This window comes from Rhizopus microsporus (genome assembly GCF_002708625.1).
Source record: "Rhizopus microsporus ATCC 52813 unplaced genomic scaffold scaffold_10, whole genome shotgun sequence".
NCBI lineage: Eukaryota > Fungi > Mucoromycota > Mucoromycetes > Mucorales > Rhizopodaceae > Rhizopus > Rhizopus microsporus.
Window position 1 is genome coordinate 825,275 of NW_019671925.1, and position 13,506 is coordinate 838,780.

The 13,506-nt window shown below is 38.1% G+C and overlaps 6 protein-coding genes across 6 annotated transcripts; 2 read left to right on the forward strand and 4 right to left on the reverse strand.

Annotated features, from left to right (window-relative positions):
- Positions 1-438: 438 nt before the first annotated feature.
- Positions 439-1,473, reverse strand: RHIMIDRAFT_244319 (uncharacterized protein; the record flags this gene model as incomplete). The annotated part of the gene is made up of 1 exon (XM_023610049.1): positions 439-1,473. One exon carries the CDS (start codon positions 1,471-1,473, stop codon positions 439-441), a length of 1,035 nt encoding a protein of 344 aa, XP_023465579.1.
- Positions 1,474-4,895: 3,422 nt separating this feature from the next.
- RHIMIDRAFT_285235 (proteolytic subunit of ATP-dependent Clp protease) lies at positions 4,896-6,001 on the forward strand (the record flags this gene model as incomplete). Its single annotated transcript, XM_023613255.1, has 7 exons — positions 4,896-4,940; positions 4,995-5,072; positions 5,126-5,197; positions 5,250-5,384; positions 5,507-5,579; positions 5,639-5,818; positions 5,880-6,001. The coding sequence occupies 7 exons, from the start codon at positions 4,896-4,898 to the stop codon at positions 5,999-6,001; spliced, it is 705 nt and encodes a 234-aa protein (XP_023465580.1).
- A 10-nt stretch (positions 6,002-6,011) lies between these two features.
- Positions 6,012-7,327, reverse strand: RHIMIDRAFT_244321 (isocitrate dehydrogenase; the record flags this gene model as incomplete). The annotated part of the gene is made up of 5 exons (XM_023610050.1): positions 6,012-6,239; positions 6,296-6,554; positions 6,609-7,129; positions 7,179-7,208; positions 7,280-7,327. 5 exons carry the CDS (start codon positions 7,325-7,327, stop codon positions 6,012-6,014), a joined length of 1,086 nt encoding a protein of 361 aa, XP_023465581.1.
- A 1,930-nt stretch (positions 7,328-9,257) lies between these two features.
- Positions 9,258-11,198, forward strand: RHIMIDRAFT_244322 (uncharacterized protein; the record flags this gene model as incomplete). Its single annotated transcript, XM_023610051.1, has 1 exon — positions 9,258-11,198. One exon carries the CDS (start codon positions 9,258-9,260, stop codon positions 11,196-11,198), a length of 1,941 nt encoding a protein of 646 aa, XP_023465582.1.
- Positions 11,199-11,240: 42 nt separating this feature from the next.
- Positions 11,241-12,066, reverse strand: RHIMIDRAFT_238533 (uncharacterized protein; the record flags this gene model as incomplete). The annotated part of the gene is made up of 2 exons (XM_023608985.1): positions 11,241-11,807; positions 11,857-12,066. 2 exons carry the CDS (start codon positions 12,064-12,066, stop codon positions 11,241-11,243), a joined length of 777 nt encoding a protein of 258 aa, XP_023465583.1.
- A 235-nt stretch (positions 12,067-12,301) lies between these two features.
- On the reverse strand, positions 12,302-12,892 carry RHIMIDRAFT_297699 (uncharacterized protein; the record flags this gene model as incomplete). The annotated part of the gene is made up of 1 exon (XM_023614282.1): positions 12,302-12,892. One exon carries the CDS (start codon positions 12,890-12,892, stop codon positions 12,386-12,388), a length of 507 nt encoding a protein of 168 aa, XP_023465584.1. The 3' UTR covers positions 12,302-12,385.
- Between the last annotated feature and the right edge of the window lie 614 nt (positions 12,893-13,506).

The window sequence follows — 13,506 nt, forward strand, 5'->3', positions numbered from 1 at the left end:
AAACTCTCGGCCGTGAATAGATGGATGAGTACGAATTATTGCCTTATATATTATTCTATACAGTCTTTCCAAAAAGTAAAGTCGCATTTTTGCAATTTTCATAATACAATTTATACGAAAAAGCGACAAGTCAGCGCGACATCTCTTTCTGAAAATGGTGTACAGTGCTTCCAACAAGCAATGTCGCAGCCAGTCAAAAACGAAGTTGCTGGCCAATCAAAATCGATGTCGTTGGTTGGTCAAAATCAACTTCGCACTTTTGTTTAAACATGATATTTTATTGATGGTCCAAATGAGCGCAGAAATAAAATAATAAAATAAACGTCCGCCCGGACCCGTTCAATCCGTTTGGAAGTGAATGGTAGCGAAAAAACCCCTTATGGGTGCAAGGGTAAAAAATGTAAACGGAAATTAAAGAGCAGGGTTATCGATGAAAGGTTAAATGAATTGATTGAGCCATACAAGAAGCTTTTGACCGTGGGGGTACTTAGTAGGGATCAATTTGTTATGGTGTAGCTGATCTAATTCATGTAATAGAGAGCATATAATCGGCCATCGCTGAGACCAGGTAAGGGCTAGGTTTGCGGGAACCGAAGGGCGTAAAGGAAGCATATTTAGAAGGAATGACAATGGATCCCGTATTGTTTCAGGCATGAGCAAACGTCGATGCATATCAAGGCAACTAATAGCGTGATTTTTAGATAGCTGTTGCGTTGGATGCTTAGGACATGGTCGAGGTTTACCACCAGGAAGCCAGCCTAATCTCCAGCGTATACAGCGACTGCGCTCTGACTTAGACATGGGCAACCAGAGTATAGGATCCAGAGAGATTGATCGACAGCAGCTAGAAATCAACTTGGAGTTTCGGCATCCTTGGCGGCTCTCCAGATTCTGTTGCAGAAAGCGTCGTTTAGCAGCCTTGAGTGAGCGAGTATCGAGTTCTTCAGTAGTAGACAGCACCGTTTTCCAAAGCGCTGTACGAGAGAGAGCGTACCACTGGCTTCCTTTGGTATTGCGGATATAAGGTAACAGACAAGCAAGCAGTGCATCTTCTGGCAAATATAAGGAACGAAAGAGGAACTGTGCCTGTAGTATACTGACTCGTTCCGACATAAGAGGTAGCTTAGATATGTGGAGCATAACCTTAGTGGACGCTTTACCTCGAGCACCGTAGGTTTTCTTGATGCAACTATTCTGGGCTTCCTCTAGAGCGTGAAGTTGAGAGACCGTGAAGCGATTGATAGCTAGACCGTGTTCAAGCTGAGGTCGAACGATGTGAGCGTAAAACTTAGTGCCAAGAACTTTGGAGAAACCAGAAGGATTCACACCAACAGATGACAGCATGTTCATCGTTGCAAGAGCCTTGCGAGTATTACGTTGAATTAATTCTTCTGAATCGAGGTGCCCTCCCGGTTTAAAACTTCGCACTTTTGGAAATGGAAGTCGTATTTTTAGAAACCATGTCGTTTGCATTTGAAAATGATGTCGTGTTACGATGGTTTTTTAGCATTCGAAAAAATATAAAAATGAGGTCTTTCTTCTCCGGAGTCTTCTTTTTTCTTTTCTTCAATTGCTTAAATTTTAACATGAGTACAATATTTTTATTTGAAGATGGGCATGGAAATGTCGTTGGTGAGAATGGAGGTCCTGAACCCATGGAATATATTGTTGATCAGAATGAGTTCATTGTAGAGCCGATTGCGACTCACAGTGAGTACTTAAAAAATATGCCCTCTAGTGAATCTTCATCTGTTTGTCCAATGCTGACAGAAAAGCCAAAAGACGAAGACATTCATATGAAAGAGGTAAACATAAAGCGTGATTATGTGCGCTATTCCCTCTAAGATAAGGTTCGCTTTTTCGACTTGAAGTTTGAAAAGTGTATGAGCGCATCAGCTGCAGCGAAGCAGTTGGGCATTCATATTCGATCTGCTCAGAGATGGGTTAAACAGTACAATATGTGTCCTGATAGCATTTTTGAGATTTGTAAGCAAATTGGTCATAAATGTATCTTGAGCAAAGAGCATAAAACAGCTGTTATCAATTTTACTGATAGTAACCCTTCTGCTTCTGTTGTTGAAGTAACCGAGCATTGGTTGAATCGGTTCGATGATCTGAAAGTTTCACGTAGCACTGTTTACAATTTCATGAAAAGTGAATGCAACCTTTCATTGAAGAAGGCTTGGCCCAAAAAAGGTACGCGTGCCATTGTTACCCGACCAGTAACGAGAGCAAACACGACGCCGATATTGGGTGCCATTTCTACTGAAGGTTTGATTACAATTGGTGTCAAAAAACCGAGACCAGCAAAGAAGAGAAAGGCTGAAGGATACATAAGCTCAGGTACCGTAACGGGTTATTATATCAGTTTCTTAAAAATGACTCTTGATGAAATGGACAAGCATCCTCACATGAAAGGCTACTATGTAGTCATGGATAATGCACCAATCCACACACATGAAAACATAAAGAAGTATATTGAGTATCAAGGATATAAATGCGTGTATCTTCCTACTTACTCCCCTGAGCTTAACCCAATAGAACAATTCTGGGCAATGGCAAAGAGTAAGGTTAAGCGTCATAGGTTTTTGCAGAAAGACAATTTATCAAAAAGAATCACGGAAGCTTGAAATAGTGTGGAGAAAAGTCATTTCCGAGGTTTCGTTTCGCATTCTTACAATTGCTTGGATAAATGTCGAAACAAAGTGCCCATATAATGGCAACCAACGACTTCATCAAAAGGCAACAATACAGAAGTAAGAACCACGTAAGTATCAATCAGGTAAGTAATTAGCAATTTTATATCACTTTTTTAAAAGTATTACATCGACTGTCAGTCATTTTATGAACGATCATGAGAGTAAAAAGCAAACTGATTTGCACAGCGCCAGCAACACGAAAAAAATGAAAACCAGGCAAGTTGTGTCCTTACAGCTGACAGAAAGTGTTGCAGGCTAAGTTATTGGGATTAGTTCTGGGAATATAAAGGACAAAAGTGCAAATCTATTGCGTTCTAATTTTATTGATACATCTGCGCCAAATAGATTTTGAAACTAGACCAAAAAGCAAGTATGTACAATGTGTCAAAAGGCTTGGGTCTACCATCTTTTCAATGGTTCTAATTGTCCAATTTTCCATAAAAAAAAAAAAGACACTGTTAGTGTGAGGTATTCATAAACATTACGAAAATGGAGACTGCTTAACTACTGCTCCCGATTTTGCAGAGAAATCCGATGTAAGTCCGTTCAACAACGATGCATACACCAGTAACATAGACGTTCATCTCCAGTCTTACAAAAGCAAGGCCTTCACTGACTACTAACCTCACTGCAGCTCCACAATTGTAGTCCAAATTAGTCTCTTACCATCATTATCTTTCAACCGAAAGATTTAAGCCAAAGGAATAAAGAAACAAAACATAATTTTTTCACAAAAATCACCGATTCAAAGTTCATGTGTCTTTTTTTCAACACATAAACCTTTACGAATAACACTATTAAATTACATACTTTCTGTTATGAATAAACTACGAAAATATATATATATATAGCATTATTGCATCAATAAACGCGAATAAATATGCAGAGAGGAGTCAGAGTATGTTGTTAGGCGCACAAGGATTCAAGTTTAGCCATTCGCTTAAATAAAGCGTCGTATTAGCATTTCTTTTTACTCATCACAAAGGGCGAAGCCCTTAAGCCTGCGGCAGCGCGATAACGTGCAAAAACGAGTGTGGCGAATTGGAAGCGGTTGGTTGCCTTATATACCGGGTTTTAGCCTAAACTGAGACGATTAGAAAAATTGCACTGGACAGTTTACAATTTTATGTTGATTAATATTATTGCAGACTCCTAAACAAGACTTGATTATATTATTAGATATTCTTAAGAGATTATTACAGAGTCTTCGGTATATCCTGCGGAACATTATTTTGTCATAGTGTATAATCTTTATTCGAGACACCTGATATAGTCAAAGAGGATATATACTTTTACTCTTCATCGATTACACTATAGAATGCAATATATCCTTTTTTTTTATGATTGATAATGTCTTAAAACCTAGTGGTGTCCGTGTTTGGGACTGTCCTGGTAAAGTGTTTTTTATGACAATGTTGCCAATGTAAATAATAATTTGCTTCTTCTTTTTACTATCTTTGAGAATTTAGCAATGATATCTCTGCCATTTTGTTCTTCAGCATAGGCTTCAATGTATCTTCAACGGATATTGCACTACTGTCTTACTTATTCATTATTTGTTGGAGCAGCAGGACGTTTATTGACAATTGTTTTTTACTTCTTAGAAGCAAACTTTACTTGGTTCATGTAACTGTCAAAATCACCACTTTTGTCTGAAAACTTTTTAACAACCCAATCGTTAATAGTATATACCTCAACAAAAGCCTTCTAATAACATTTTTCTTGAAAAATGCCATATTAACTCAACTGTTAACAACGAAGAAAAGTGATAAATTTGTGCATTATATCCAATGGTATGGCGTATATGACTGTCTCAATTGAAGTCTGCTCCGCTAAATAGAAACCGTAATAACTTATAACAAAGTTATTAAAAAACTGAGCATTGCGTTTTATTTATTAACACTTCCTCTATGAAGTGTAGTCGTTTGGTTTTTAAAAGTATTGATCCTAAGACATGAAACTGAAATCGACAACATTGTCGATTTGTTTTTCTTGGAAGCTGCTTAAAAGATGTTGATACTCTAAAGTAGCTTTATTTACTTTAAATTGCACGGCTCCCCTTTAAATGTTAGGCTATTAAGAAAGATGAGAGGGACCCAAAAAGTCCCTCTTGATTCAGATACAACAAATAAAAAAATACGCTAATTTTTGGTACAGTTTTATCTTTTCATTTATTCATTTACAAATAAAGAAAACATGCTGACACACTTGATCAAGAAGAGCCCATTTGTCACAAGAAGAGTAATATTTATATATTTATAAAGAGTGTATAGACAGCAATATTCATTTTGTTAGTCCTTTCATAACATCATTGGCTCTTGGTCAGAATCACCTTCAGCACAAGCACTCATTCCTATGGTCATTGAACAAACAGTAATTCTATTATTAACAATAACGAAAGAGAATAGATTCATGATATACTATAGGGACGAGGTGAACGATCGTTTGACATCTTTTCGAGATTATTAAAAGAACGCATCATTTGCTTAAATGGACCTGTAAATGTCAACATAATCTTTTTTTTCCCCTGTCGCTTATATACATGCATAGGTTACTGATAATGTAGCTTCTGTCATTGTTGCTCAACTCTTGTTTTTGGAGGCAGAGAACCCTGAAAAGCAGATCAGTTTGTATATCAATTCACCAGGTGGAAGTGTTACTGCGGGTATGGCTATTTATGATACAGTAAGTTGAATGATTACATAATATTTCAAAACCATAACATTTGATGTGTATAGATGCAGGCAAGTGAATATAGAACTTCCCTTGAAAGAGGTTGAACTAGAATTGATGGATATAGTAAATAGTATATTCAATCTCCTGTCTCTACATTATGTAATGGTCAAGCATGCTCAATGGGATCACTTTTACTCACCGCAGGTACACACACTATATATTAGTAAAAAGATACGGTTTATAATAATAGTCCATGTTTTTAGGTGAGGCTGGTAAACGTTTTGCTCTACCTAATGCTTCCATCATGATTCATCAACCCTCAGGTGGAGCTGCTGGTCAAGCTTCGGATATTGCTATTCATGCACGTGAAATACTCCGAGTAAGAGAAAGGTTAAACAGAATATACCAAAAACACACTGGTATTCGTGAACTTGAGACGATAGGTAATAAGAAAAAGAATAAAATAAAGCTGCATTTGTTGCTAACAAGTGAATCCCTCTTTAGAGAAAATGATGGAGCGCGACTATTTCATGACAGCTGAAGAAGCCGTCAATTTCGGTTTGATTGACAAAGTTCTCGAAAAGCGTATTACACCAGATTCGAAACCAGATGATAATAAAAAATAATATATATTTTTTACAAGGATGAAATGACAGCATCTGTAAATTGACTTGTGCTAGCATTACCACCCATATCACGCGTCAACACTTTGCCTTGTTGAATAGTATTGTAAACTGCATTGGAGATACGATTGGCTTGTTCAAGTAAACCCAAGTGTCTGAGCATCATCACTGAACTGAGAATCATGGCAGTAGGATTTGCAACATTACTTCCTCCAATATCTTGTCCGACATGGCGACAGCCCTATCATTATCTTTTTTTTAGTTCGCTTCTCTCGTTTTGTTTGTTTGTAAACTTACAGGTTCAAAAACAGCATATTCTCTTCCAATACTTGTACCAGGAATAAGACCGGGTCCACCAACCAAACCAGCACCTACATTAGACAAGATATTTCCATAAAGATTAGGCAAAACAACAACATCAAATTGCTGTGGACGAGAGACGAGCTGCATAGATGCATTGTCTACAATCATATCATTTAAAGCAATACCCGTTTCGGCATATTCCTTTTCCCAAATATCTTTGACCGTCTTCAAGAATAATCCATCACCCAATTTCCTATTTATTATCAGAACACAAACGCTGGGCGTGTTATGTACAAAGAGAACTTACATGATATTTGCTTTGTGTACAACAGTTACCTTCTTGCGGTTGTTTTTTAAAGCAAAATCAAAGGCAAAGCGAGCGATACGTTCTGTTTTGCGGCGAGTCACGATCTTCAAGGACTCAACCACGCCTGGATGAGACTGATGCTCCAATCCAGAGTATTCACCTTCTGTATTTTCACGAATGATGGCAAGATCAACATTACTAAATCGCGATTTAACACCAGGCATGTTCTTAACAAGTGAGATGGAGGCATAGATATCCAAATCCTTTCTCAAGGAGACATTGATAGAGGCATGACCGAGCTTTGAAATGGGTGTATATAAAATCCCTTTCAAGCCAACCTTGTTACGGCGCAGGGAAGCCAGTGCTTCTTGCAATAAGCCATCATAGTCTGGAGTATGACCAGAGAGGTTAAATTGTTCCCATTCAACTGGTACATTGGCAGCTGTGAAGACAGACTTGACAGACTCAGAGAGTTCTTCTCCAACACCATCACCAGGGATTAACGTCACCTTATGCGATACCTATTCAAAGAATTAGTGATGTCTTTAGAATACCAACATCATGCCTTACTGTAGCAGTAGCAAAACCTCTTATCAAGCTCTAATGTATAAAGAAAGCCAAAATAGTTAATATCAACAAGTTACATCAAATCAAAGATAAAAGTACATTACACTTTTAAGAACAGGCTTAGGAAAAGTTAAGCAATGTTTCAACATCATTTCGTTTGAAACAAGAAAAAAAAAAGAAGGGAAAAAACGAGGGATATGGTTGTTAGTACCAAAATTTAAACGCCGTCTTCATGCAATTGTTGTACAATTTTCTCTACAAGTAATGTCACATAATTCGAAAATTTATAATACAAAATATACAAAACACGGCAACTTGGAACGACATTACTTTCTGGAAATAGTGTATAGGGATCTTACGCCAATCTAAAAGTCACTCCAAATGGTATAAACTCTCTGGATCCTCCATTTGGATCTATGCGCACCAAACCCAGAATCCCTTGATCGCCGCTCTTTACGCTTGATGCAAAGGAAGTTCCGCCAAGATAACCTCAATCACAAGCGCTCTACGCACGCCTCTGTTCTTCTTATACACCGTTGCCCGACTATATCCCTAGATCCTATCCTTTGGCTACCAATGAACAGGTCTGAGAGAAGTCGCTGTATACGTTGGCGCCTTGGTTGGCTTCCCAGTGGTCACGACAAAACCTGTCTTCAGCACCCTAACCAATCCTTTACCAAAGCCCATGACATTCATTGTCTCCAGATACACCGTCGACTTATGATACCCGAAACAATTTCTGATCCACTATCCTTTCCTTTTGAACATGCTACCTATGAAGAAACCACGTTCTTTTCAAACCGCTTTCTCATGGACCATTCGTTGGTCAGCTATCTGCACTCTTCTTTTTGAACTTGACTATCTTCATCATCAAAAACGTCCGCCTTCTCCGCCCCCACACCTCGGGCAAAAGCTCCTTGATTGGCTTCTTCCTTCTTCTCACTAGTGTATCTTACACTTGGTGCAACATCATTTCTTCCATAACTTTTTTACCCTTGATCCCATAAGGATTTTTTTAGTTACCAATTTTTTATTCTCTTTTGACCTGCCTCGGGCGAAGAAGATATATTATCATTATCGTGTGCCCACTTGAGGCTTTAATTGTAAATAAAACTGTTTAACCGTATATTCTCGTGTGGCCCCAGTGCTGCCCAAGGAAGATTATAAGTTGTATTGTAATCAAATAAAATAAAAAGACAGCTCTTCCCCACTGTAGAATATTGTATTTAACTTGGATGTTAAAGCAGTAATATGGTTCATTCATAGCCCATAAGTGATAAAACTCGAAAGATTTATTAAACATACAGGTTACTCAAACCACTATAGAGCGCACTAACTTTGGCCCCAACCATGTAATAGCCATTGTTCCTTAACATCAACTTCTAGTCTTATTGTGATATGTCTCGAATAAATAAAGAATAGGGGAGATGTACGTCGATGAGTCTCCGCATAACCTCTTTATTGTATAATAAGACGAGGGAGGGCTCATTATTATAAACAGCGTCGTTTTATATGAAAACAGAACTTTTTTTGATTGATGATATTGTCTTTTGATAACAATAAACACTGTGTTGCCCAAGAATTACATAGTATCTTTCTGACAAAAAGAAGTTTTTAATACTGTAAAGATTGGTCAATAAGACTTTGGCTCAATATTTCGGTACCAATAGCAAGACAAATTAGGGAGACACTGATGCTTTTCAAAAATCTCGGTGCAATAGTGCATTATCTGCATAAAACACACGGCACCTATCTTTTCATTGATACTCTGATGGGAGTATGAATTCGTCAGCGTTTGTGTCGCTTTCTTTTAAGCTTTTATGTGAGAGATGGCTTTTGTTTCTATGACAAGCGTTGTCATTGCTGGTAGCTTATGAGCAAAGTTAAAAAAACGTTGACAAGAAAAAAGCGTATCATATCCAAACAACTTTCTTTACAATCTTACAGGCTTTTTTTTAACTTCAGATCGTCAAAACTAAAAAACCGTCTCACTCACAATATTTTTAAGCTCTACAAACATCCTCTTTCTTTGTTCGTGTGTGTGTGCGTTTGCATATTATTCTGCCATTACCAGATCAGTTCATGTTAGCTCAAGCTCATTATACACCTTTATCTTTTTCCAAAAGTGACAGTAACACCAGTAATTCAGTGCTGATTGACCAATTCTTAAAAGAAGCTTTACAAATATTAAGCCATGTGGACACTTCAATACATCACAATGGCGATCATATTATAGATCAGGCCGAAAGAAGTCCTGAAAGTGACGAGAGCGGAAAAAATAGCTCGGTTACATGGCAACTGAAGCTGACACCTACAACCATGACATTGGATACGAGTATTTTGACAGTATCAGGGCTGGAAGAAGTGTTGGAACTGATTCGAATCAATGTAAGACCGCGCCCGCCCAAGGTTAAAGACAAACGTTCAAAAAGGATTCATTCGGACCAATATGATATGCACCTATTTCACAGACTGATGCACCCTCTTTTCCAGCTGTCGATGATCGTCGCCGTACCACGATTGGATCAAGCCCTGGCTCAGCAATACAACTCTGTTCAGTTCATGCGACAATGTGTGCACTGCTTCATAAACTGTGGATACTCGTTCTTTTTGGATGCACCAAGTCTTTTGGCTAACACTGACATGATATTATCAGTACCGAGCGCCGCAAACGAGCATCCAGTTGAGTCATTACTTGTTTTAAGTATATGCAGCCTGATAGTACGACATACATCCTTGCATCACCGTGTTGATCCAACCGCTGCGAATATTTTGATGCATTCTTATTATGCACAAGCGCGACTACTTTTAGAAGATTTGTTTGATGTACATCACATATCTGTCGTCATCTCCATGTTTATCCTCTCTGTCTATGCTCAGGGCCGCATCTGTCTCTTTGCACCATCAACAGTTCAAACACCGTTATTGAAGACAGCCATAAGGATGGCGCTTACAATGGACCTGCATAAATTAGACACACGTCATGACAAAGAATCCGATCAAAAGGAAAGGCTAAGACGTCTAGCCTGGATGCTACTATGTGCGGACTATTATGCTGATTGGAACACAACAGGACAGACAGGTCTTATTGATGTATCCGACTGGCATGTTGACTTTCCTCAACCCTTACCCAACGAACAGAACCCAAGGAGGACAGAGTATTTTTCCCAATACTGTCGTATTGTCATGCTACGTAAGATGGAGTTATTTAGAACAGCCTACATGCTAGCGCTGCAATATCCTCAAGAGGCACTTTTCTCTGGATTAGACGAACAACTCTTCCAGACTTACTTCAATACACCTAGCGCATTTAACATCAACCTGAACCCACAGACCTTCCTGACGCAGGTATGGACTCGACGAGATATCGAGTCACTCCTATTAAACGAGTTATACTGCCATACACAGCTATCTGCTCGATTGCCATTTTTGCCCAAGCGACTCTTTGAAGCCTTTATAGCAGACGAAGAAAGCATGAGACTTGCAGATTTGAACAGTATACACCAAAGGATTAGGCAAATATCGATTGTTGAACCAACCCACACATTATATACAACAACAGGCTTACTTCATCATCGTTATCATGCAGTGTCACCGACTGAAAGCCGACCAGAACTAGAACTCTCTTGCTTGATTGGCTGTTTACAGACAGTCAATACATATACCCTGATATTAGAAACACTTGCATCATTAGATACCATGGGATGTCATCATAATCCACTGTTTGGTATTGCGTACATTTGCCACCTATGTTTAATATTTCAAAAATCATATCCTGATGACATGGACATCGTCTCATTCTGTCAAATCCACCTTGTTCGAATGCATCGTCTGCTACGGCAAGTAAGAAGCGTCTATGCAGACCCTGCTATACTATTTTTGGATACAATGTTAGTAAGACGAAACATTGTCTTTAAACAAGATGTATCACTTCCTGCATTGCTCAATCGAGCTTGTCAACTGATCGGTTTCTTACAGACCAGGCTAAGTCATAGCAACAGTAACAATACAGTCAAGGCATAAATAAAAGGAAAAGAAAATATTTTATATATATTGTATACACATTTATAATACATTTTGTTCAAGACCTTTTGCAAAGAAATGGACATTGTTATCTAGTATCTTGTAATGTAATGACTGTGGTTGAACATTGAGCGTATCCTTTCCACCATGAACAATATCCAATTGACCATGGACATCTCTCGCCAGACCACTATGAAGAGGTTGTACTTGAAGGATCAAGTGGCTATTATAGATCACGCTCTTTATAAAGTTGTCCTGTTCTACATCATCGCTGCCTTCTTCATCTGCATGTACTACGGTTATCAAGGTGCCCCCGACAGTGTTCATGAGAGACTGAAGCTTTGTTACGAAATGGGGTACGCCCTTGAATCCATTATACAATAAAACGCTCAGATCGTCAATGATCAATAACGCGTCCTGGATGACAAAGCTCTTGATGGTAGAATAGAACAGTCTAAGATTGTCGTCATTGTGCTCTAATGTGCCATTTGGTGCTGTAGGTGCTCTACTGGGTGGATAAGGTGTGCCGTTTGTATAGTCATTTAGGTGTGTTAGACCGTCTATAAACATAAATTTCCCAGATTGTTTATAGGTTTGTAAATTGACTCCCTAAAGTACAGGCGGTTATTCTCGTTTGTTTAAATGTTGAGTAATTTACCAATTTACGAGCAATCAAAAAGTAATGGTTAAAGATTTGTGAAAGGCCAACAAGGATGACAGGTTTGTTGGCTTTTAGGTGATTGATGACAAAATGATGAATCAAAAAGTTGCCTTCTGATCTCAAAGTGTCTAATACCAACACATGCGAATTGCTAGGTAAAATATTGTTTGGAAAAGCAAGTATAGAATCTAGTGTAGCGTATCCCATTAAAGAAAAAAAAGAAAAAAAAAAAAATATTTATATTAAAAGAAGGGTTTAGAGTTTTAAAGTGAAATTGGTCACCCAGCCCAAATTGTTGTATGAAAGGTTTTATATATCTTTAACTTGCTCACCCTGCTCAGCGTATATATATACATAGTGCTTAACTTAGAGATGAACTAAAGATAGAATTTATTGTTCTTCGTTTATTTCATATATTTCAAATAACTAGAAGACTAATGAATAAAAATTAACATATTATCATTTATATTTGTCAAAGTATTAAGAAATGTACTGTTGTTTATAGGCAGCGCACTAAATCCAGGGATCACCGTTGGTCTTTTGAAAGTCTTTTGAAGAAGGGGAGGAGGACTTTCATTGTCGTGTTTTGATTTGTAAACAAAGATACCATATATTTTAATGCACTGTTCACATCGCGATCCCACACCGTACCACAAGATTCGTACTTGAGGACAAAGTGTACTCTTCGCTTTGATCCAGATTGAGTAAGGAAAGTAGATTCACAAAAGATCTTGAAGCTCTTCTTGATACTGTCAGAGGCATGCTTTCCTTGACCAGCAAAGATGAAAAATATGTTGTAGAGCAGACTTTGAGTGACAATAAGTAGTTTTTCACCATTTTTGAGAAGTTTCAAGCAATAGTAATTAGCAAAAATGAATCCAGCGTATACCAGTTGAGTAATGTGGCCAACTATTTCTTGAATCAAGGTAACGAACTTGGGATATTTGCAAGTATTAGCCAAAGATGTCTTGTTTACAAAAGTTTTCTTGACAGTATCCTTGGGCTTTGGAAACTTCGTTTTTGATTTATTCATATGACACAACTTGCTGGAGGAGTGAGAGTGATCGTCTCCACCATAAGAAGGATCTAACTTTTTTTTTTGCTCATTATTTGACGCCTTATTCTTTTCTTTCTCCTTTTAGTGCTTCAGCCTTATCAACGACTTAGTTGACCATTTCAAATAATAATAAGCTGAATACAACAGTAGATGATAGATTAGTGAAAATATCTAAGTTATCCGAATAAGATGAAGTCCTAAAAGAGGTGCATGTCGGTCATGACGATTTTGGTCAAGATGCGACATGGGCCAACTATTGGTGGCTACAGGCATATAAAGGTGTAAAGGAATAGGTTGCATTATGTAGAGAATGCCAGGTATTTGTATATGTTCCTAAAAAGGCCCCATCCTTGGGTAATATCCCAGTGCATTCATTATTTGAGTGATTTGGTGTTGATTACGTAGGCCATTTTCCCCGAAGCAAGGAAGGGAACTCGTACGTTATTATGGCGGTCGAGTACTACACAAACTGATCAATTGTCAAAACGGCTTGTAAGGCTAATGAAGAAACTACGACCAAATCCTTATATGAAGAAATTGTTTGTGCATTCGGACCTCCTTCACACCTGCTCACGTTCAATGGAATACGG